Source organism: Dendropsophus ebraccatus, chromosome 2 (genome assembly GCF_027789765.1).
Source record: "Dendropsophus ebraccatus isolate aDenEbr1 chromosome 2, aDenEbr1.pat, whole genome shotgun sequence".
Classification (NCBI taxonomy): Eukaryota; Metazoa; Chordata; class Amphibia; order Anura; family Hylidae; genus Dendropsophus; species Dendropsophus ebraccatus.
Genome location: NC_091455.1, coordinates 55,408,173 through 55,433,511, shown reverse-complemented (window position 1 = coordinate 55,433,511; position 25,339 = coordinate 55,408,173). Strand labels below are relative to the sequence as shown.

Below are 25,339 nucleotides of genomic sequence, written 5' to 3'. Positions count from 1 at the left end.
AGAGGCCGAAGAGAAAGAAGAGAAAGAAGAGGCCAAAGAGAAAGAAGAGGCCAAAGAGAAAAGAAGAGGCCAAAGAGAAAGAAGAGGCCGAAGAGGCCGAAGAGAAAGAAGAGGCCGAAGAGGCCGAAGAGAAAGAAGAGGCCGAAGAGGCCGAAGAGAAAGAAGAGGCCGAAGAGAAAGAAGAGGCCAAAGAGAAAGAAGAGGCCAAAGAGAAAGAAGAGGCCAAAGAGAAAGAAGAGGCCAAAGAGAAAGAAGAGGCCAAAGAGAAAGAAGAGGCCAAAGAGAAAGAAGAGGCCAAAGAGAAAGAAGAGGCCAAAGAGAAAGAAGAGGCCAAAGAGAAAGAAGAGGCCGAAGAGAAAGAAGAGGCCAAAGAGAAAGAAGAGGCCGAAGAGAAAGAAGAGGCCGAAGAGAAAGAAGAGGCCGAAGAGAAAGAAGAGGCCGAAGAGAAAGAAGAGGCCGAAGAGAAAGAAGAGGCCGAAGAGGCCGAAGAGAAAGAAGAGGCCGAAGAGAAAGAAGAGGCCGAAGAGAAAGAAGAGGCCGAAGAGGCCGAAGAGGCCGAAGAGGCCGAAGAGAAAGAAGAGGCCGAAGAGAAAGAAGAGGCCGAAGAGAAAAAAGAGGCCGAAGAGAAAGAAGAGGCCGAAGAGAAAGAAGAGGCCGAAGAGAAAGAAGAGGCCGAAGAGAAAGAAGAGGCCGAAGAGAAAGAAGAGGCCGAAGAAAAAGGAGAAAGAAGAGGCCGAAGAGAAAGAGAAAGAGGCCAAAGAGAAAGAGGCCAAAGAGAAAGAAGAGGCCGAAGAGAAAGAAGAGGCCGAAGAGAAAGAAGAGAAAGAAGAGGCCGAAGAGTAAGAAGAGGCCGAAGAGAAAGAAGAGGCCAAAGAGAAAGAAGAGGCCAAAGAGAAAGAAGAGGCCAAAGAGAAAGAAGAGGCCGAAGAGGCCGAAGAGAAAGAAGAGGCCGAAGAGAAAGAAGAGGCCGAAGAGAAAGAAGAGGCCGAAGAGAAAGAAGAGGCCGAAGAGAAAGAAGAGGCCGAAGAGAAAGAAGAGGCCGAAGAGAAAGAAGAGGCCGAAGAGAAAGAAGAGGCCGAAGAGAAAGAAGAGGCCGAAGAGGCCGAAGAGGCCGAAGAGAAAGAAGAGAAAGAAGAGGCCGAAGAGTAAGAAGAGGCCGAAGAGAAAGAAGAGGCCGAAGAGAAAGAAGAGGCCGAAGAGAAAGAAGAGGCCGAAGAGAAAGAAGAGGCCGAAGAGAAAGAAGAGGCCGAAGAGAAAGAAGAGGCCAAAGAGGCCGAAGAGGCCAAAGAGGCCGAAGAGGCCGAAAAGGCCGAAGAGGCCGAAGAGAAAGAAGAGGCCGAAAAGGCCGAAGAGGCCGAAGAGAAAGAAGAGGCCAAAGAGAAAGAAGAGGCCAAAGAGAAAGAAGAGGCCAAAGAGGCCGAAGAGAAAGAAGAGGCCAAAGAGGCCGAAGAGAAAGAAGAGGCCAAAGAGGCCGAAGAGAAAGAAGAGGCCAAAGAGGCCGAAGAGAAAGAAGAGGCCAAAGAGGCCGAAGAGAAAGAAGAGGCCAAAGAGGCCAAAGAGGCTGAAGAGAAAGAAGAGGCCAAAGAGAAAGAAGAGGCCGAAGAGAAAGAAGAGGCCAAAGAGGCCAAAGAGGCCAAAGAGAAAGAAGAGGCCGAAGAGAAAGAAGAGGCCAAAGAGGCCAAAGAGGCCAAAGAGAAAGAAGAGGCCAAAGAGAAAGAAGAGGCCGAAGAGGCCGAAGAGGCCAAAGAGGCCAAAGAGAAAGAAGAGGCCAAAGAGAAAGAAGAGGCCAAAGAGAAAGAAGAGGCCAAAGAGAAAGAAGAGGCCAAAGAGAAAGAAGAGGCCGAAGAGAAAGAAGGGGCCGAAGAGAAAGAAGAGGCCGAAGAGAAAGAAGAGGCCGAAGAGAAAGAAGAGGCCGAAGAAAAAGGAGAAAGAAGAGGCCGAAGAGAAAGAGAAAGAGGCCAAAGAGAAAGAGACCAAAGAGAAAGAAGAGGCCAAAGAGGCCGAAGAGGCCGAAGAGGCCGAAGAGAAAGAAGAGGCCGAAGAGGCCTAAGAGAAAGAAGAGGCCGAAGAGTAAGAAGAGGCCGAAGAGAAAGAAGAGGCCGAAGAGAAAGAAGAGGCCGAAGAGAAAGAAGAGGCCGAAGAGAAAGAAGAGGCCAAAGAGAAAGAAGAGGCCAAAGAGAAAGAAGAGGCCAAAGAGAAAGAAGAGGCCAAAGAGAAAGAAGAGGCCAAAGAGAAAGAAGAGGCCAAAGAGAAAGAAGAGGCCAAAGAGGCCGAAGAGGCCAAAGAGGCCGAAGAGGCCGAAGAGAAAGAAGAGGCCGAAGAGAAAGAAGAGGCCAAAGAGAAAGAAGAGGCCAAAGAGAAAGAAGAGGCCAAAGAGAAAGAAGAGGCCAAAGAGAAAGAAGAGGCCAAAGAGAAAGAAGAGGCCGAAGAGGCCGAAGAGAAAGAAGAGGCCAAAGAGAAAGAAGAGGCCGAAGAGAAAGAAGAGGCCGAAGAGGCCGAAGAGAAAGAAGAGGCCGAAGAGGCAGAAGAGGCCGAAGAGGCCCAAGAGGCAGAAGAGGCCGAAGAGGCCCAAGAGGCAGAAGAGGCCGAAGAGGCCGAAGAGAAAGAAGAGGCCAAAGAGAAAGAAGAGGCCGAAGAGAAAGAAGAGGCCGAAGAGAAAGAAGAGAAAGAAGAGGCCAAAGAGAAAGAAGAGAAAGAAGAGGCCAAAGAGAAAGAAGAGAAAGAAGAGGCCAAAGAGAAAGAAGAGAAAGAAGAGGCCAAAGAGAAAGAAGAGAAAGAAGAGGCCAAAGAGAAAGAAGAGAAAGAAGAGGCCAAAGAGAAAGAAGAGAAAGAAGAGGCCAAAGAGAAAGAAGAGGCCAAAGAGAAAGAAGAGAAAGAAGAGGCCAAAGAGAAAGAAGAGGCCAAAGAGGCCAAAGAGAAAGAAGAGTCCAAAGAGAAAGAAGAGGCCAAAGAGAAAGAAGAGGCCAAAGAGAAAGAAGAGGCCAAAGAGAAAGAAGAGGCCGAAGAGGCCAAAGAGGCCGAAGAGGCCAAAGAGGCCAAAGAGGCCAAAGAGGCCAAAGAGAAAGAAGAGGCCAAAGAGAAAGAAGAGGCCGAAGAGGCCAAAGAGGCCAAAGAGAAAGAAGAGGCCAAAGAGAAAGAAGAGGCCAAAGAGAAAGAAGAGGCCAAAGAGAAAGAAGAGGCCAAAGAGAAAGAAGAGGCCAAAGAGAAAGAAGAGGCCAAAGAGAAAGAAGAGGCCAAAGAGAAAGAAGAGGCCAAAGAGAAAGAAGAGGCCAAAGAGAAAGAAGAGGCCAAAGAGAAAGAAGAGGCCCAAGACAAAGAAGAGGCTGAAGAGGCCGAAGACAAAGAAGAGGCCGAAGACAAAGAAGAGGCCGAAGACAAAGAAGAGGCCGAAGACAAAGAAGAGGCCGAAGACAAAGAAGAGGCCGAAGACAAAGAAGAGGCCGAAGACAAAGAAGAGGCCGAAGACAAAGAAGAGGCCGAAGACAAAGAAGAGGCCGAAGACAAAGAAGAGGCCGAAGACAAAGAAGAGGCCGAAGACAAAGAAGAGGCCGAAGACAAAGAAGAGGCCGAAGAGAAAGAAGAGGCCGAAGACAAAGAAGAGGCCGAAGACAAAGAAGAGGCCGAAGACAAAGAAGAGGCCGAAGACAAAGAAGAGGCCGAAGAGAAAGAAGAGGCCGAAGAGGCCGAAGAGGCCGAAGAGAAAGAAGAGGCCGAAGAGAAAGAAGAGGCCGAAGAGAAAGAAGAGGCCGAAGAGAAAGAAGAGGCCGAAGAGGCCAAAGACAAAGAAGAGGCCGAAGAGAAAGAAGAGGCCGAAGAGAAAGAAGAGGCCGAAGAGAAAGAAGAGGCCGAAGAGGCCAAAGACAAAGAAGAGGCCGAAGAGGCCGAAGAGGCCGAAGAGGCCGAAGAGGAGGAAGAGGTAGTGTGTGTGCGGCACTGGCCCCACTTGGCATCAGGGAGGTCCAAGCAGTTAGACCCTTTAGGAAATCGTTTCACAGTTCTACCATGGTTTTACTGTAAGAGTTGAAGCATAACCACTACAACAGTACTACAACAGAACTGCAACATGTTAACACAGCTTTAATGATTAGTAATTAAACACTTGTTAATTGAATAAGTAACATTTACCATGAATGTGGTAGGTAAATATTCATTACTGTTCAACAATCTACTGAAGACATTAAAGGGTTTGTTCTGGGCAAAAGCAAAATTGACTCGGGGCTGTTTAAAAATAATAAACATGCTATACTCACCTCCCCCAGTCCCCTGCAGCACCACAACGTTTACTACTTTTATACAACTCCCTGCTGGGAGTACATTTTGCTTTTGTTTGGACAACCCCTTTGGGCAGACCGCAAAGATGAATCTGGAATGATTATTTGGAGGATACAATTGTGTGCAATGGATTGTACAGCATATCTAATTGTAATCACCATTTCTCCTTATATGCATGTATGGATGGACCTTAAACATTTACTAGTAAGGAAGAGTAAAATAATAGTTACAATTTGGCCATCTGCAATGTCAGGCCAAATTCACACCTGAGGGAAATGCTGTGGATGTCAGCTGTGGATTTGTGCAGGTAAAATCTGCAGTGGATTACACCAGCATTTTCTATGTAGAAACACAAACATGCTGTAGGTTTTCATCCTGCTGTGAATGTGTCATGGATTGTTACCAGGGATTTCATCCCTGTCCATGTCGCAGGGGTGGATTATAAACTTTGCCCTGCTTATGTGGATTATGTACTTTAGCCTTGACATTACTCTGTATGATAAGATACTAATTGAAACTATATCAAAGGTTGTTCCTTTTAATAATGTAAACCTCGAAGTAACATTATCTTCCCAGGATCATACAAAAACTAAGATTCCACCCACAAGAAATATTGATTTACGTCACTTTTCAGTCTGTATGTAAGAGCAGGAGAAACAGACTTGTAACTATGAACAATACAACTTCACAACACTGACCTGGTTCACAGAGGCCACTCTGCATGCCCAATATCATGAGGAAGAGTATAAACCGATAAAGAAACAACTGAACCTCTAATATATTGTAACACAATTGAATTTTATTGTTAAAAATATGACATGGTATTAATTCATGATAATTGAAACACTAAGCAATGAACAAGGGCTGACTAGAATGTTAAAAACAGCGAACATACACCAGGGGGCTGCTGCAGGTGGACACAAATAAATAAATAAATTAATAGTATAATAAATTTCATAAGTAAATACACAGTGGAAATATAGCACTTAGAGAAATTGATCATATGTCCTGCAGGACTCAAAGTGCTATATTTCCACTGTGTATTTACTTATTTATTATACTATTAATTAATTAATTTATTTATTTGTGTCCACCTGCAGCAGCCCCCTCGTGTATGTTTGCTGTTTTTAACATTCTAGTCAGCCCTTGTTCATTGCTAAGTGTTTCAATTATCATGTATTAATACCATGTCATATTTTTAACAATAAAATTCAATTGTGTTACAATATATTAGAGGTTCAGTTGTTTCTTTATCGGTTTATAGTTGTAACTAGAACCCAAGTTTTTTCCTTATCTTTTATGGTGCGTTCACACCTACAGGATCTGCAGCTGATTTTCTGCAGCAGATTTCATTTAAATAACTGAACACAGCATCAAATCTGCTGCAGATCCTGTAGGTGTGAACGCACCCTTAATACCTCTTCCCCATATATTAGAAGAGGAGTACAGTTAATTTCTTATATGGTGGAGTTCTGTCTATCTTGTATATGTGTTATCATGAGGAAGAGGGTTCTGTGTTACAAATCTATGTCATGTAATAGTCGTATGTAACTGGAATGTTTTTAGGGCATGTTATGGCAATACCAGAAAAAACAAAAATTATAGTGACACATGTTCGAATTCCACACTGGTTGCGGCCATTTTCACCTCCAGTTGGTGTCTTAAGTTCTGCCTCACTTCCGGGTTCTTCTCCAATGAATGGGAGAGAAAAGCTACTGGTGCACCTGCATCCTGGCAGCCTTTTCATTGGTTACATCGCATCACATGTGGGGAAAACAGGAGCGGCTCCAGACAGCTTTTTAACACACATTACAAAGTTTTGCAAGGCTACAGTGCTAACCACTGAGCCACAGTGCTGCCAAACAAACTTTGTAATGTGTAATAGTTAATGGGGGGGGGGGGGGGGGGGGGGACACTGGAGTAGGTACCTACATGAATGTGAATGTGACGTATACTTAAAGGGGCAAACATGTATGTAAAGGATTACAAATGTGTAGAGCGATGTAAAAAAAACAAAACAACCCCCCCCCCCCCCCAAAAAAAAAAAAAAAAAACACAGCAAATTCCTTCACAATGGATCAAATGACTTCCTGGTTTTCTCTCTGAACTGTGACCCTGCTGTTGCACACACTTTTAAACAATTCCCCTTACTTGTAGACTCAGTGGAGACCAACTGCCAGTACTTTCTGGAAAGCACAGTGAAAGAAAGTATGCCTGGCCCACCTTAGTGGGTTGTAACGAAGGGCAACAGGTTATCAAAACAATGCAGTCACATGGGGGATTAGTAAGCCTATATATCTCAGTACAGTTTCAGAAATGCTTATACACTTGAAATATGTTTAAGCTCACAGAATTAATCAGTTTAGAACTAGTTTTCTGAATGATGCAACCCCTTTTTAAACACACCAAACATAGTTACTGTGGTCACCTAGTAGTCATAGTAGCCTCCTTCCTTACTAGGCACAGCAGTCCTCATCCTTACTTCCACAGTAGTCACACCAGCAAGCCTTCCATTGGTGATCACAGTAGTGCAATCCCCAGTCTTCTAGTAGGGACTATGCCAGTGGTGACAAGCATACTTCACATTAACACCTTTTTTAGGCACTCTCTCACCTGCTAGTCCATTGACTCCGATAAGTCCAGCAGAACTTGCAATGCTCACAAGATGTCCATGGTTGGAGGCCATCATTGCAGGAAGGAAAGCTTTATAAGTCTGTAAGTAAGGAAACATTGATATATTTATGCGGTTCACGGAAGAAAAAGAGCGCTGCACCTCACACCTATGGCTGATACTGGTGCCCCTAGGCTAAATAAAAAACACATCAGAATTTTGTGTATGAATTGATCAAGCCATACTGCCCCATGTACCATCGTGCAGGTATCTGATACACATGGGTCCCTACACTAAGTCCACACCGTGCCAGTCAGTGGCCACCAACCCCGCAGGCGCGCACAGTCAGGGAACGGGGGCCATGGGATTGATATATTTATAGTATATGTAATGTACAGGAAGAGATTTACATAATTTATATCTACATAAAGCACTCATTTAATTTAACTATTAGGTAGAGCAGACTATAATATTATTTAAAGATAAAAGGGAATACATTAATGCTATCATGAGTTTTGCAAATTAATATATTATAAAAGTTATGATACACTGAGGCTGAATAATATTTTGGCTGCTCAACAGCAGCAAATACAGTAGGGAGTATTGTCTGTGTAGTGCTGCTGACCAATAAAACGTGTTCACTTCATCATTCCCAATGGATGTTTCCATGGAACACCGCATGAAAATCCTATAAATCTGAGCTGTTTTATTAAAGGAAAAACATAAAAGGCACAATGGATCATAGTAAAAAAAGAAAAAATGTTGTTGTGAAAAAACAAAAAGATTTATATTTTTAAGACCCCATGATTCCAAAATCTGAAAATGACAATTTTTAATTCTGTGACCTGAATTGTAGTTTGTTATTAACTGCAAAACTACAGACAATTTATGGACAAATATGCTGCGTTTTTTTGGAGGGAAAAATCAGTCATGATCTCTCATTTTGGACAACACCTTTAAAGAAAGGTCTAGGGATAAATATAAAAACAAGATGCTGCAACTATAGAAGTTGTGTGTGTTTTTGGTTACACATTATTAACATGCTAAAAACTGAAATTACCCAAAAATGTGCCATCGTGTTGACTTGCATGGTCTTTTCTATAAGGGCATCCGGAGAATCAATGAATTTCTTTCCAGTCACAATACCTGCATTGTTTATTAAGATGCTGATATCTCCAACTTCTTTTTTAACCTGATGGATTGAGAAATGAAATAAATTATAGGGTACCCAGAATATATGCAGATATAGTAATATATACTTAGGCTGCATCTATGTATGCTTCTATTTATGCTTAATGTCTATGTAATAAATATCATACCTACAAAAAGTTATCCCCTATCCACAGATCATCATAAGTTGATGGAGATCTGACCGCTGGAACCTCACTGATCCCAAGAATGATCCCTGGAATGGAGCACACCGCATGGACACAGCCAGTGCTCTGTTCATTCTGGGGCATTTCAAGCAGTTTGGAAGCCCCAATGAGAATGACTGGAGAGCTGGCCATACATGCATCTTGTGTTTCATTTATTTCAGGGGACACCACCTCTTTTCTTATGATTGATAGCAGTCAAAGTGGTCTGACCCCACAGATCAGCTTGTTTTTTTCCCTCCTATTTCGCTGATGGAGATCTGACTTCCCCTTTAAAGGAACTTCAAGCAGGGGCCCACAGCGGAATCCTCTTGAAATTGTCCACCCAGAATCTGTAGTGTGCACATACCCTTATAAATCTTACAAATCAACTGATGCCAGAAAGTTCCTGAGATTTATGATTTACTTTTATTATAAAATCTCCAGTCTTCCAGTACTTATCAGCTGCTTTATGTCCTACAGGAAGTAGTGTTTCAATCCTAGTCTGACACAGTGCTCTCTGCTGCCAGCTCTGTCCATGTCAGAAGCGGTCCAGAGCAGAAGCAAATCCCCATAGAAAACCTCTCCTGTTCTCCAGACCGGAAAGAATACATCACTTCCTGTGGGACATACAGCAGCTGATAAGTACTAGAAGACTTGAGATTTTTTTAATAGAAGTCAATTTAAAAAAAAAAACTCTGGCACAAGTTGATTTGAAAGAATTTTTTTTGCTTAACTACCGCTTTAAAGAGGGCCTGTCACCACTTCTGGCCTGTTTGATTTAAAGGGGTTATCCAGCGCTACAAAAACATGGCCACTTTCCCCCCTACTGTTGTCTCCAGTTCAGGTGCAGTTTGCAATTAAGCTCCATTTACTTCAATGGAACGGAGTTTCAAAACCGCACCTAATCTGGAGACAACAGTAGGGGGAAAGTGGTCATGTTTTTGTAGCGCTGGATAACCCCTTTAACAAATGCATGCTACACCCACGACATAACTTTGTAACATTTCTTGCAGCTCTGTGCTGTAACTCTGCTATTCTTACTAGGAAAGTGAACAGACTCAATAACCAACTAGATGTTACAATAGAAGGCGTGCTCCTACACAGTTTGACACTATCCAATCAGAGGTGACAGGCTGTGTAGGGACATGCACCCCAGTTGGATATTGGGTCATACATTTATAGTAAGAATAACAGAGGAAAGGTGCAACACAGATCTAAAAGAAAAGATGTTCCACATTTGTTATTTTATCGGGAACACTAGTATTTACTAAAACGTACAGGTGAGAAGTGGTGACGGGATCCCTTTAAGTTCCATTGCCAATAGTAGCATCTATGTATAATGGTAGTTTTAATAAAGTTGAAGCTCTATGTAAATACTAAATCACGATCTCTTTATAAAGAAAAATCGTAAAACACAAGGGAGAAGGGGGCTGCCAACTCATGATGCATGGAACAACTGGCCAACAAATATATTCCACCCTTATAAATACAAAAATTATCTGTAGATGTTAATTGAACAATGAGCCTTATTTTCCCATGTCACAACTCGGAAAAAAAAAAAGTTCTGTTAAGAGAGTTTTACGCAGATCGGTCTTTCTAGGAATCTGTAAGTTATGCAGTCAACAACATCAAAGAGAGAAAAAAGGCCCAAGCCAAATCCATCAGACTCGCCAATTTTCTGTACGTCTGTGCAGAGCTACAGCCGGAGAACGCTGCCAGAGATCTAAATTGGGTTTCTGTCTGAAAATTACACACGTAACAAAACTGCAGTTATGTAAGACACTTTTGGAAAATTCCAATTAAATCCAAGTATCAAGCCAAGGACAGTGCTAAAACTGCAGCTAGAGACCAGGCAGGGCAAAAAGAGGACACTGCTGAAACCAGACTCCTGTGTGTGTGTATATATATGTGTGTGTGTCCAGTTTCTAGAGGCAGGCGGGCCGGGCGACCGTATGGGGCGCAGACAGCTAGGGGGCGCTGGTGGCATACCCCGGACTCCACTTAGCTGCACGCACCCCTGGCCGCCCGCCCACTCTCTCGCCCTATCACCTGCCCCTCTGCCTGGCAAGACTGCCCTCCGCCCGCCCGTAGCTCCGCCAGCGGACCGCCCACAGTTCCGCCCCAGACCGCCAGTAGCTCCGCCCCTGGACAGCTCCAAGCCAGCCGAGCACGCTGCGTCTGCAGACATCTTCTCCCTCCAGCAGCGCAATGACGTCATATCACTGAGTTTGCTGGAGAGAGATGTGGGTGGCAGCGGCCTGCTCCTCGCAGGCTGAAGAAGAAGAGGAGAGAGGGACCCCTATGCCAGAATAAGGTGAGTATAATGTTTTTTTTTTGTGTGTGTGTGTGTGTGTGTGTGTTTGGCAATGCAGGGGGAGCAGAGGGGATTATTACTATGGGGGGAGCACAGGGGGGATTTTTTTATGGAGACAGCACAGTGAGGGGTATGACAATTGGGAAAGCAGAGGGGGGATTATTACAATGGGGACATCACAGGGGGTGGTCACCCAGCTTTGCCAGCATCCTGTATGTCAGTATAATGGAGGTCACACAGCTTTCCCAGCATCCTGTATGTCAGTATAATAGAGGTCACACAGCTCTCCCCTAATCCTGTATGTCAGTGTAATGGAGGTCGCGCAGCTCTCCCAGCATCCTGTATGTCAGCGTAATGGAGGTCACACCTTGCAGACTTTACTGCACCAAGCAGCAGAATTACTATAGGCCTATAGGAGGGAAAAGGGAAGGAAGTTGCTGGATAAGTGCGGAGCCTGAGATGTTTGTCTGGCAGGTTCTGAAGAGACGAATTGTAGCTGCAAGAAATCATCATGGTGGCCCCGTTGGAGAGGAAAAGGAAAATGGGGCCTCAAATCAAAGAAAACGTCACCTGTGAGTCCCTGTATGATGATTTTGTATTCGTTGAACATTATCTTTTAGGGGTGCAACACTGCTCTATGCCATAATACACACACTGTTTCTTCCTAATAACCCGAATCCTAATAAAAGCCCCCCTTCCTTCCCCAGGGCTGAATTGAGTATGGTCGCGGGGGGGGGGGGGGGGGGGGGGGGGGGGGGTGCTTTTATCAAGATTCGCCCTGTTGCCAAAATGATCTAGAAACTGCCCTGTATACAAACAACAGATAACTGCAGTGGAGGCCTAGTTGTTTGCAAGTTTTTTGCACCTACAGAGAATGGAGAGGTCTGTAATTTTTATCGAAGGTACACTTCAACTGTGAGAGACAGAATATATATTTTTTAAAAATCACATTGTTAGATTTTTCAATAATGAATTAACATTTTATTGCATAAATATTTCATCACCTACCAACCAGGAAGATTTCTGTCTTTTTTTTTTATATAAGCTCCTCCTACTCTGCACTAATTACTTGCATAAAAGTATTTATTGCATAAAAACTGGAAAAAAAAAAAAAAAAATCTCTATCTCAACACCTGTCCACACAGTCAAATCACACTCTAACCGCTCCACCATGGCCAAAACCAAAAAGCTATTTAACCCTTAGGCGACCCCTGTACGTCCAGGGCCGCCCACCGCTGTTCAAAGCGGGGCTGTCCAGGTGCCGCATGTAGCCCGGGACTGCGGCTATTAGCGGGCACAGTCCGATGGCCGCGCCCGCTACTTAGATAATCGGATGCAGCTGTCAAAGATGACAGCTGCATCCGATTACCTGATGCAGCCATTCCCTGGTGTCTAGTGGAGGAGATCGCCCCCCCCCCCCGGGACGTTGGCCCAGAGGAGCGATCCCCGTGTCTTGTCACGGCCGGGGTCTGCACCGTAACGGCGCTTATCCTGACTCGGCATTCGGTTGCTTCCAGCTGCAGCAGCCGGAAGCAATCAAAGTGCCCATCTCATCGATCTATGCTGTATTACTAATTGCATTAATAATAAAAAGCCCCCTCCCCTAATAAGTGTGAATCACCCCTCTTTTCCCATATTATAAATAAAAATAAATAAATAAACATGTTTGCCATCGCCGCGTGCGTAATCGCCCAAACTATTAATTAATCACCTTCCTGATCTCGCATGGTAAACGGCGTAAGTGCAAAAAAATCCCAAAGTGCAAAATTGCGCATTTTTGGTTGCATCAAATACAGAAAAATTGTAATAAAAAGCGATCAAAAGTTGCATATGCACAATCAAGGTACCAATAGAAAGAACACATCATGGCGCAAAAAATGACACCTCACACAGCCCCATAGACCAAAGGATAAAAGCGCTATAAGCATGGGAATGGAGCGATTTTAAGGAACATATATTTGTTAACAATGGTTTGAATTTTTTACAAGCCACCACATAAAATAAAATGTTACATATCGCTGTAATCGTAACGACTTGAGGAACATAGATAACAAGTCAGTTTTACCCCAGGGCGAACAAAGTAAAAAAAAAAAATACCCTCAAAATAAAAGAAATGGGTTTTTTTTTCTTTCAATTTCACCACACATTGAATTTTTTTCTGGTTTCGCAGCGTACTTTATGAAAAAAAATTCAGCCTGTCATTGCAAAGTACAATTAGTGACGCAAAAAATAATGGCTCATGTGGGTTTCTAGGTGGAAAAATGCAACTGCTATGGCCTTTTAAGCTCAAGGAGGAAAAAACAAAAACGCTAAAATTTTTATTTGCCCAATCCTCTTAGGGTTAAGGACACCAGGGACAAAATTGTGTATGCTGTCCAGTTTTGGAATCAGATTCATAAAAAGGATGTCCTGGAGCTGGAGAGGCTACAAAGACGGGCAACTTAACTAATAAGGGGAATGGAGGAGTTATGGGGTTATGATGATAGATTAAAAGAATTAAATTTGTTTAGTCTGGAGAAGAGACGTTTAAGGGGAGATATGATTAACTTATTTAAATATATAAATGGCCCCTACAAGAAATATGGGGAAAAGATGTTTCAGGTAAAACCCCCTCAAAAGACAAGGGGGCACTGCCTCCGCCTGGAGAAAAAAAGGTTCATTCTCCGGAGGCGACAAGCCTTCTTTACCATGAGAACAGTGATGAAACAGTCTACCGCAGGATCTGGTCACAGCAAAAACAGTGGAGGGCTTTAAAACAGGCTTAGACCAAAATAATATAAATACGACATGGAGAGAAAGGAGCTGTTGCACATCAAACCTATGGCTAATACTAATGCCTCTCGGCCACATGTGAAAACCATGCCAGGATGTTGGTATATAATTTGATCAAACCATATTGCCCCATGTACCACGTGCCGGTCTCCTGGTTCACACGGGTCCCTACACACTGTCGGTCAGCGTCCGCCAATACCGCAAAAAGAGCACAAACAGGGAAGGGAGGCCATGGAATGGCCCTGCAACCCCACTGTCACAGGACCAAACCCAAAGTGCCCCCCCCCCCAAACCCAGCAGACACCACCGGCGGAGATAGCTGCCGGCAAACACCACAAGTGTGAATATGGTATTGTACTCACCATAGCTCCTGCAGGTAGAATGGGAAGGATAGGAGGTACTTGCCATAATATAAATGCATACGTATAGAACCTATCCTCATCTGTCTCCTTCCCTGTATTCCTCCCCTCCTTGTATATCCCCCCCTTCCCTGTATCCATACCCTCCTTGGTTGAACTTGATGGACATGTGTCTTTCTTCAACCGTATTAACTATTTAATCTGCACAAGGCTGGGATGGGCTACAGGCAAATAGGCAAACAGCTTGGTGAGAAGGCAACAACTATTGGCACAATTATAAAAAAAAAAATTGAAAAAAACACAAGATGACTGTAAATATTACTCGGTCCAGTGCATAGAGCCGGGCCGATGCACAGCAAAGGAACCGTGCCGAGTGATGCTTAAAAAAAAAAAAAAAAAAAAAAAAAAAAAAAAGGACCGTGCCACTGGGGTGCCCAGAACAGCGCTGATTGGCTAACATAATAAAATAAAAAGCGATGCACCTTAATATTGCCCAGTGAAACCCCCCAAACCTGAAAGATCATAAGATCTGTATTGATAAGAAGGACAAAATCCCTGCTGCACTGTGTACAAACTTGGTCAAGAGATACACGAAACGTCTGACATCTGTAACTGCAAATAAAAGGTTTCCAAACCAAATATTAAGTCCTGTTTTTCTACTGTATCACATACTTCTCCCATGCAATAAAATTCAAAATTCAAAATAGATAGATAGTGATAGTGGTTACTGGTTGGGGGGGGGGGGGGGCGCAGGCTGCATAAGAACTCTGGAAGTGACTAGTGGTGCGAGTGGGGTCAGAACAGGAAATTTGTAAAAGTGAATATTGGTGGGGGTAGGGGGTAGGGTCTTTGGAAAAATTTCAATTAAATCCCAGTATCGAGCTAAAGTGTCTCACAACTGCTGTTCTGTCACATATGCAATTTTATGACAGAAACTCAATTTAGAACTAGTCTTGTGAGGAGGGCCTGTCAGTCCTATAGGGGCTCTTGAACAGTTTGGTGACATTACAAAGGTGTAAAGGAGTAAAAAGCAGAAGAGACTCTAAGGCTATTCTCTACATTAGACAATTCCTGATCTGAAGCCATGTCTGAACCACAACCCACTCATTCATTTAATTTGCTGCAATAATGAAATAACATGCCATAAATGTGAACTTCTCTAAAGAGTGCAGGGCAGTTACCTTCAGAGTCATAGGAACTGACCCCAGTGGAACAAAGGTACTAGGAAAAGTCTAAGTATTCCACTGCGCAGGACAAATGGGAAGGATCGGGAGTCTACTCAACCCAGATAACAAGGCCTGGAGCTCGTATTACCCACCTAGGACAGGTAGCGCACAACTAGGGGGCATAAGGCGGTCAAGACTAGAAAGTAATCCCCGAGTATGAATATTTTCTTTTCTCTTCTCGTACACACCTCTACTGTTCCAGCAAAGCCTCTCTGGCAACTCCTCTCCTCTCTCTACTGCAAAGCATCTTCTTACTACAGTATCTGATCTCTACCTCAACTACAAGCACCTGAGTTATTACAAGACTGTAACTACTGTAGGTTCCCCATCCCTGGCTTAGAGCAAGGCTGCTTTTGTGATGCGACCCATACTTTGCTGTGATCCTGCCACTGTTTGTTTCCTCTGCTTACCCAGCATCTTGCATAGCCTGTCAGTGTATCAATAACTCTATACTATAGTACTGTCCTGTAAATAACTCCAGTGCATTTTTATCAGTATTAGCACTGTCATGGCACAGCAGTAAGGTCCACCTGTTAGTACTGTCAGCAAACAATCCCATCTTCTAAAATGGAGAAATGGCTGTACACCATGTCACTGATATTAAGGGTTAATGAAACAAAACCATGAAAGTACAGACATACTTTAAGGGGGTTATCCAGGATCAGTATAACATGGCCACTTTCTTTCAGTAACACCACCTCTCTTCTCCAGTTTGGATGGAGTTTTGGAACTTAAGTTTCCTTAAAGCGAATGGAGCTTAATTGCAAAACACCCAAACTGGAGACAAGAGTCGTGGTATTTCTGGAAGAAAGTGGCCATGTTTTTTTCTAATCCTGAATAACTCCTTTAAGTGTTTTTAAGTAGTTGTCATTTGTCAAATGTTTTATTCATTCATTTCTAGCATGTGCTCTTTTTGGAAAAGTTCCATACTTGTCAAACAGTAAACACATAAAGAACGCACCTGGTCTGCGACTTTGTAAACGTCTTCCCTCTTGCTGCAGTCACATGTGTATGTGTGTACCCGGACGGCACCGTTTTTCTTAGCCAGTCTGCTTGTTTCCTTATTGCCCTCTTCATTTATGTCCCACAAGACGAGAGTAGCACCAAGACGGGCAAACTCAAGTGCCATAAGACGTCCTATCCCACTCCCAGCTCCAGTAATAAGCACCAGTTCACCAGCAACATTCTTTCTACGAGACGGGATAATCCATAAGATGATAGACTCAAAGGTCAAATAGATCGTAAGCAGCAAGACTTTCAAGGTCTCCAAGAAAAAGTTCATGATGGAAAGTATTTGGAGGGAAGACCTATAAAAGAAGAAGAATAATTTGTTTACCACATAAAGAATAAAATGAAACGCATACATAAAAGTTAGAAATACACATTTGATAAGAGCTGGATGAATATGCCAATTTTGGTGGCACTGGTTAACCGTATAGATGTCTATCGGTGCCTCTCAACTATCTTCCAATGTCAAAGGACAAAGGAGAGATAGAGCATATGTTCTGGATTTGAACTGTCCAATCATTTTGTTCCCAGGGAAAAAAAAAAAAAGACATGGCTAGGGTTGTCTGGCAGCACATTTCTTGCCTCTCCCTATTGAAAGTACATGCATTTGAGGTCAACTTAAAGAGGCATACCCGTATCAACTAATAAAGTTATACTTGTAGATTTCATCAAGGTATATATTTTTACAAATACAGTGGTACCTTGGTTTAAGAATAACTTAGATTGAAAGCGTTTTGCAAGAAGAGCTCACAGTTTTTCAAAATTGTGACTTGGTTTAAGAGCATTACTTTGGTGTAAGAGATCCTTGTACTGGGTGGGAGGGCGAGTGGGGGAAGGACATGGTCTGCATAGCGGGGTCTACAGTACTATACTCTGACCAAGGAAGTCTCAGTCACCTTCCAAATCATAGCAGATCCACTTCAGGCTAGGGCTTACATGGGGGGACAGGACTGTGGAGATAATCTCTCCATAGCTGTAACCCCTCTCTCCCTGGACATTTATGTGCCCACATTTATGTGCCCACATATGTCCTGCTCATTCCTTCATGCTCCCTGTAGTCTGTCAGCTCTTGTGTTTCCCATCCTCTCCTTTCCTGCTATAATGCGCCTGCACTCATATTTAGTTATACACACTGCTGCTATAATGTGCCTGCGCTTACACTCAGCCATTCACACTGCTGTATAGGAAAGTTTCTGTCACTGTCCTCCTGCACAGCTCTGTGATTCTCACTTCCTGATTGGTCCATACTGAACACATGCCCCTTCCGCACTGCTGTCATGTGACCACACAGACCTCTGACAGCAGCCCTGGTTCTCTATTCTAGCCTGTTGTTCTACATTACTGCATTATGGGGATCTGCAGCTTCATCCTATGTGTACAAACTGACGCTGTTTTTTTCAGGTGATTGGCTTAGCGGCCTGTCAGCTGAGACAGGCTGCTCTGAAGCTGGAGCACGCGGGACCCGGGGAGAAGCAAGCGCAGGAGGAGCCCTGCAGTCTGGATAGGTAATGTATTCGTCTTTGCTAATCGTCATGGCCGGCCGCGCACCGCTATTACACGTATCGATGTGCGGTTGGCGCCCGACAGTCATAGGTCAGAACCTATATCAACGATCAGCCGATGACATTGATCCGGTTCGGCTGATTGTTGTCTTTATTACACAGAACAATAATCGTCTGGATAGGGCTGATTTGGCCGATTATCGTTCCGTGTAATAGTACCCTTACGCATGGAAACATTCGAGATTTCAATCATTAAATTACAAGTTATACAAACTGAGGAAAACACGCAGAGGACTTTCGGCGGATTCTGCCGCTCGTCCCAGCGCGCTCCTGCTTCACTCTCCACCTGTGCCATAGACTCCATTCTATGGTCAGGCAGATTACGCCGGCCACCCGAAGAATGAACTTGCACAGGCGTAGAGTGAAGTGGGAGCGTGCGGGGACGACTGGCGGAATCCGCCGCAAGTCCTTTGCATGTTTTCTTCAGTGTGCACATACCCTAACATAATGCTGATAGCCTAGATAGCATTGTCATGGTGACAGGTTCCCTTTAAGGCCAGTTTTACACAAATGTAATACAGACATGTTTTCAGATGGGGTTTACCAACTGGACCTTAAAAAGAAGTCAGTAAAGTACTGCTTCTCCATTTTTAACATGAACTTCTACTTTTAAGTCTCATACAAGAAAGGGTATTGGAATAAATAGAATCACATTAACGAGAACTAGAACATGAAATTAAAGAATGATTAGACATTCGCTAACAGTCAAATTGCAACTGTGCATTTACCAGATCAGTGGGATAGTCCCAAAGAGTTTTGCCGATTTATTTAGGAACATAATAGAACTGGGGGCATAGAGTCTGCCTATAGTGTCTATAATACTGCATTCACATCAGAGGTATATGGTGGGATATCGGCAAAAGGAATTTCAATGTATATCACTGTGGGCCCACTCCCAGAGACTAGAGATGAGCGAACCTCGAGCATGCTGTCCATCCGAACCCAAACTTTCGGCATTTGATTAGCGGTGGCTGCTGAAGTTGGATTAAGCCCTAAGGCTATGTGGAAAACATGGATATAGTCATTGGCTGTATCCATGTTTTCCAGACAACCTTAGAGCGTTATCCAAGTTCAGCAGCCCCCGCTAATCAAATGCCGATCGTTCGGGTTCGGATGGACTCGAACCCAAACCCGGTTCGCTCATCTCTACCAGAGACATGTCAAATGTTTTCATCAGTCAGGGTCTAGGTGTTCAGATCCTCTCTGAACTCTAAAGTGTGTTGGGAGAAGCATGCTTTGGTTTGCCTCACTTCACAGATCACTGCGATCTCCGTCCTGATGTAGGAGACATGTTCTACTATAAGTCTATGGGACAACTAGATGGAGACTTCAGGGAGCTAGGGAGTGAAGCACCCAGCCATGTGCTTCTACTAGCTCATTCTAATGATCTGTGGGGGTCTGAATGCCAAGATGGATCAAAACACTTGCCAGGTCTAAACTGTTAAATGACAGGGTTGTTACAAACTGACTAATATATATATATATATTATATATAAATATTTTTTTTAATTGATGCATTGGAAACATATTCCCATGTAACTGCCTTACTATTTTTGATGTATTATTTTGGTCTGTAAAGAGAGGTAGTCCTGTAAAAATGTGCATTTGCTTATTGACCATATTTCTGAACCATTCATTTCAATAACTTCCAGGCATGTTTGTGAGGTGTGAAGCAATCACATGGGATTGTGTTGTGCTGGATACACCCTTTGGGAAATACAATACACATGTAAACAGAATTACACACAATGCAGCCTAAAGTATGTGGGCACTCCTCCGGATTATACAGCTTATGTGTTTCAACTACACCCACTGCAAAAAAAATAAAAAGCATAAAAGAAAATACATACAATCTCCATACTCAAACACTGGTAGGAGGACACCGTACCAACACGCTCAGCAACTTCAAACAAGGTACGGACATAGGATGTCACAAGCCAGGAATTTCTGATCTGCACTGGTCCCAAGTGAGCGATGTTAAGGGTACAAACCCACTTGACGTATTTGCTGCGTGAATCAGTCTTAAAAATAAGCAGGCAAAACGCAGGTTGGCTTTATACGATTGTTCTACAATAAAATACGCAATTGCGTATTTTTGAAGCGTGAAGCTACATGCGTTTTTCGCACAGGTTGTTAACAACTGATGCTTTGCTAACAACAAGCTTCACGCTTCAAAAATATGCAATTGCGTATTTTAACGCAGAACAATTGTATAAAGCCAACCTGCGTTTTGCCTGCTTATTTTTAAGACTGATTCACGCAGCAAATACGTCAAGTGGGTTTGTACCCTAACTGTGAAATCGTTTAAGAAGACCAGCTCAGCCACCATGTGGGAGCCAATGCACAAAGCAAGATTGCTGAAGCATGTGGCATGTAAAAATAATCACATATAAGCAAAAGAATTGGGTCAATGAGCTGCAACAAGTCTAAGGTCACCTTTGTGCAACGAAGTGGTGTAAAGCACGCCACTAGTGAACTCTGGAGCAGTGAAGACGTGTTATCTGGAGAAATGAATAGTAGTGGGAGTAGTATTGTGAGTAATAATAGTGGGAGTAGTAGTAGGAATAGAAATGGGAGTAGGAGTGGGAGTAGCAGCAGCAATAGTAGTGGTAGGAGCAGCAGGAATCTGTGTGCCAGCTGTGGGGTCTCTGTGTGCAGACACTGCAGCGCTGGATCCAGCAGGAGGCACTCTGACCTGCAGCAAGAGCAGCTGCGACTTTGGGCCCGGTCACACATTATTTTCAAGCTGGAGGCCGCTGGTAACCGTACTGCCCAGCCCAGTGTGCTCTCCCTGCATTTTTTTTAAATTGAATTTGCAAATTTTGCATCAATTTTTAAGTCAAGGGCGAATTAAACAAATTTAATTATTCACCCAGTACTAGTATAAGGAGCTTTCCTGAACGACCACCATCAGATGATATTAGTGGAAATTGGGGGTCGGGTGTGATGGATCATGGCACAAACCCTCCGTTCTGGGAGAAATAAGCCACAGCCAGAGAGCTATGGCGGCCGCTTAACCCTCCCCATAGAGAACACCAGAATGCTCAGCCGTGCTGGTCGCCAGACAGGAGAGATAAGGGACAGATGAACAATTGTTTGCCCGTCAGTTATTGAAGGTGCATGGCCACCTTGACAGCCTCAAAGCAGTCCAAACTCCACAAGATTTCCGAATGTGATATCTAACATACTGACACTGGGCAAATGATTTGTAGGAGTGATTACAAAGTCTTCTTAAACACAAATGCCAGCGATACTTTAGGGTAAATATCCCCTCTTTTGTGAAGAAAGAATAACCCTTAAGTTAAGGCCAGGCCACCAAGATAAGAAATCAGTATTCCAAAGTCTATGCGATAAGAAGCTTGGAAAACTGTCACTTCTAAGGGCCGGATCACACGGTCAGACATTAGCTGTAAGCGATCGCCAATCTGCTAGAGCAGCGCTCGCTTACAGAGGCTATTACATGGCTTGATGATCGTGCGGCAAGGGCTGCACGGACATCGCTAGCAATTCCCTTTCTGTGTATATAGAAAATATGTCTGATGTCTGACAGTCAGGACAGATTTCCTTCGGTAAAAGCTGATACAAACCCCAAACTGGTTGATCAGGGATCACACCCAAAGACGTCAGAATATAAATACCCATTAGCTACATGCTAATAGTATCAATATAGGAGCTTCATGCAGGAATCATGGCCATCTAGTCGATATCTGGTGGCAGATCCAGGGTGTTAGGGATAGCTGCTTCATATGCCAATCAGCATGTGGGTCACCTATAGAAATATTATAGATCCTTAGGGTGCGTTTACACAAAGAGATTTATCTGACAGATTTTTAAAGCCAAAGCCAGGAATGGATTTCAGATGAGGAGAAATCTCAGTCTTTCCTTTATGACCCGTTCCCTGTTTATAGTCTGTTCCTGGCTTTGGCTTCAAAAATCTGCCAGGTAAATCTCTGTGTAAAGGCACCCTTACTTATGAAGTCAGCTGTTACCTATAGATCAGTGTTCCCCAACCTGCGGCTCTCCAGCTGTAGCAAACCACAACTCCTAGCATGTTTCCACAGTCAAAGGCTTTAAGGGCATGATGGGAGTTGTAGTTCTGCATCATGTACAGGTTGATGCACACAGCTGTAGACTACAGCTGAAAAACCCTTTAAGGCTATAGGGTAAGGTAAAAGTTTACAGTCACTATACAAGTTCACTTTCCAAAAAAGTTGCAAACAACCATGTATCTAGTGCCAAAGCAGTGTTAGGGTCCTGTAACTCACATCAGGTCAGTGATATAATAAATGCACCTTAGCCAGAGCATTATAACCAGATAACAAGGTATAACCACTACTTATATAATGTTATAACAGTCCAGATAGCAAAATAATGCACGTACTCCATATAACCCTATCATTATGCGTTACTAAAGGGTGAACGAGGACTACAAGGGGTTAAAGCAGCGGTGCACTCACCAGTGACAGCAGAGAGAGGAGCACAAGAGCCCAGAGCACAGTGAGCCTATCACTACTGTGTAACCTCACTTCTCCAGACAAGCTGGGCGTACTGCGCAAGCGCAACAAAGACATTTACTAACCGCTGGCATCTTGCGTCCAATCCGGCGCGGGAAGTGACCAGCGCTTAAAGGGACCGAGCGGGGGGGCGTGACGGAGCATGCGCTGTAGGGCGGTGCTATCTAGAATTACCTTGCGGACACGACTGCAGGAGATACCTGGTGAGGGAGAAGAGGTAGATACACAGCCCAGGACAGAGTCCACACTGTGTCACGCTGCAGAGCCGCCTCCCTGTTAACTCCTGATGTGCCTGACTGAACACACAGGGGGAATAAGCTTCTGTATGGAGATTCTTGCTACCATGCCTGTTTAGTCTGATTTAGTGTTATAAAAATACATCTCAATAAAACCCACCCACATAAAATATTACAAAGAGTTGCCGACTATCAGAAAAACAGTCCTGATTCCTCAGTCTCAAAGTGGTGTGAGCACAGTTTTAACATATTGCTGCGGTATAGGAAAACCAGCTGTCAGTAGTGGCCGTTACTTGAGCCCGTCTCTGGAGTGACAGCCCACTCAGCCAATCACTGGCCACAGCCCTGGCCCGTCTCAGTCAGTGATTGGCTGAGCGGGCTTTCAATCCCAAGACGAGCTTGTCTCAGAAGTAATTGCGGCTACAGAGAGGGGAACACCGGTGACTGCATCAGGACATCAGGGGAGCGTGGAGAGGTACTGTGTTTCCCCGAAAATAAGACATCCTTTGAAAATAAGGCACCCCCGTAAATAGGTCTTCCCCCTAAAAAGGCTGCAGGTCACTTTGGAGGTCACGTCCAGGCCACAGGTCCCGCTGTGGTCACGTCGGAGGTCACGTCCAGGCTGCAGGTCGGAGGTCACGTTCCAGCAGCACGTCCCGCTGCTGATGCGCTGTTGGTCCTATGGTGAGTATTCTGGAGAGGGTTTGGGGAGGTCTGGGAAGATGTCTTATTTCTCTCCCTCCAGCTGTGGGGAGAGAAATAAGACATCCCCTAAAATAAGACATAAGACAAGACCATCTCCAAAGACCTGAATGTTCCTGTGTCTACCGTGCGCAGTGTCATCAAGAAGTGTAAAGCCCATGGCACTGTGGCTAACCTCCCTAGATGTGGACAGAAAAGAAACATTGATGAGAGATTTCAACAAGAGATTGTGCGGATGGTGGGAAAAGATCTAGTTCTAGCTGCCCTGCAGTCCAAGGGTACTGCAGTGTCAACCCGTGTTATCCGTCAGCGTCTAAAGGAAAAGGGACTCTATGGTAGGATACCCAGGAAGACCCCACTTCTGACCCAGAGACATAAAAAAGCCAGGATGAAGTTTGCCAAAACTTAGCTGTGAAAGCCAAAAACTTTTTGGAAGAATGTTCTCTGGTCGGATGAGACAAAATAGAGCTTTTTGGGAAAAGGCATCAACATATACAGTTTACAGTGAAAAAAAAGAGAGAAAAAGAGGCCTTCAAAGAAAAGAACACGATCCCTACAGTCAAACATGTCGGAGGTTCCCTGATGTTTTGGGGTTCCTTTGCTGCCTCTGGCACTAGACTACTTGACTGTGTGCATGGCATTATGAAGGCTGAAGACTACCAACAAATTTTGCAGCATAATGTAGGACCCAGTGTGAGAAAGCTGGGTCTCCCTCAGAGGCCATGGGTCTTCCAGCAGGACAATGACCCAAACCACACATCAAAAAGCACTAGAAGATGGTTTGAGAGAAAGCACTGGAGACTTCTAAAGTGGCCAGCAATGAGCCCAGACCTGAATCCCATAGAACACCTGTGGAGAGATCTCAAAATGGCAGAGGAGGTGCCCTTTAAATCTCAGGGGCCTGGAGCAATTTGCCAAAGAAGAACGGTCTAAAATTCCAGCAGAGCATTGTAAGGAACTCATTGATGGTTACCGGAAGCGGTTGTTCGCAGTTATTTTGTCTAAAGGTTGTGCTACCAAGTATTAGGCTGAGGGTGCAGATAATATAATTACCAAAGCATTTGTGATTGAATCATTTTCTGGAAGAAATTGAGTATTATCTGACAGAATTGCAGGGGTGCCGATACTTTTGTCCAGCACTGTATATATATATATATATATATATATATATATATATATATATATATATACACATATATATATATATATATATTTCATATATGTAGTGTCCCATTACGGTTGGTCCACTAAATTCTTATACCACCTGGGCAAAGTATCTCTTTCAGATATCGCACAAAGGGGATGAAGATGTTATTTGAGTTTTCCCCACTCACTCTTCTTTTATATTGTATGGGTATATGAGCACAGCTGAAGGGAATGGGTTAACTGGTTGTACTGTTTATTTACTGATTCTGTCCAATCACAGATGCAGATGCCACACATGGCTCTTAGAAAACTTCACTTCTTCTCTCTCTCTTCTCCATACAGCCCCACCAATGGGAGGTTAAACCCGGTCACCCCTAGACCTGGTCACCAGGGATCCTTCTCCATTATTCTTAGGACAGTTACCACAGCAAAGAACTGGTCCCCAGTAAGACAAAGAGCGGGAAAGCTGAAGTATCTTACTGATTTGCCCACTGCTATCCTGGGAAGTCTTGGAAAGTCTGTTACACCCAGTTGCAAAGGTCTAGGGCTCGTATTACCCAACCTGGCACTCTCTGATCTGGGTGGGCAGAAAGTGTTCAGATTCCTAGATATCTATATGTGAGTACGAGCATTGTTCTTCTACACTCACTTGTACACTAATCCCAGCAGAGTACAGTACTGCATTAGACTAGGCTCCCAAGACAGTCCCTATCCCTACACTAAACCAGGTCAACTTTCTTCACGTTACTACACTACAGTCACCTGCACCTGTCCAGTCTACTATTTTGTTGTTTCTGTATTGCACTGAAGTTTTTCAAGTCACTTTTGGTTAAGCGCTGGACTCCGTCCTATTTTTGACCCCATGCTCACATTCTATTAGGTCCTTCACATAGTTAGAACTACATGTCAGATTAGTCTTAAAGGTGTTTTCCGATATACACAGGATAGCAGACAAGTATGAAATTGCAGGGGGTCTGACCTCCGGGCCCCCTGGAGTTTTCTGTATTGGCGCCCGGGTCCTTTGTTGTGAAGAGAGCTGCAGGTCGGCACATGACCCCCAGCTCTATTCATTCTCTATTGAGCTGCCAGACAAAATCTATCTGCTTCTCCCCATTGTGACACACTAAGAAGACCATGCCTCTTGAGCGGTTTAGACCTGATATGACCCCTCAGGTCCGGCGCCAGGTTGGAGCCTTTCCAGGGACCCTCTGGTATCTGCTGATGGTCGGAATGCTCTTCCCAGCATGTGAGTGCCTGAAGGA

The 25,339-nt window shown here is 44.1% G+C and overlaps 1 protein-coding gene across 1 annotated transcript in view; it reads right to left on the bottom strand.

Moving 5' to 3' along the window:
* Positions 1–22,042, bottom strand: part of SDR16C5 (short chain dehydrogenase/reductase family 16C member 5) — a 60,518-nt gene extending 38,476 nt beyond the window's left edge. The window contains exons 1-4 of the mRNA XM_069957559.1: positions 21,937–22,042; positions 15,871–16,216; positions 7,944–8,075; positions 6,886–6,985 (exon numbers count right to left, since the gene is read on the bottom strand). Of these exons, the coding sequence (XP_069813660.1) occupies positions 6,886–6,985; positions 7,944–8,075; positions 15,871–16,191 (553 nt within the window). The 5' untranslated portion in view covers positions 16,192–16,216; positions 21,937–22,042. The remainder of the gene's footprint in view (positions 1–6,885; positions 6,986–7,943; positions 8,076–15,870; positions 16,217–21,936) is intronic.
* Positions 22,043–25,339: the final 3,297 nt, after the last annotated feature.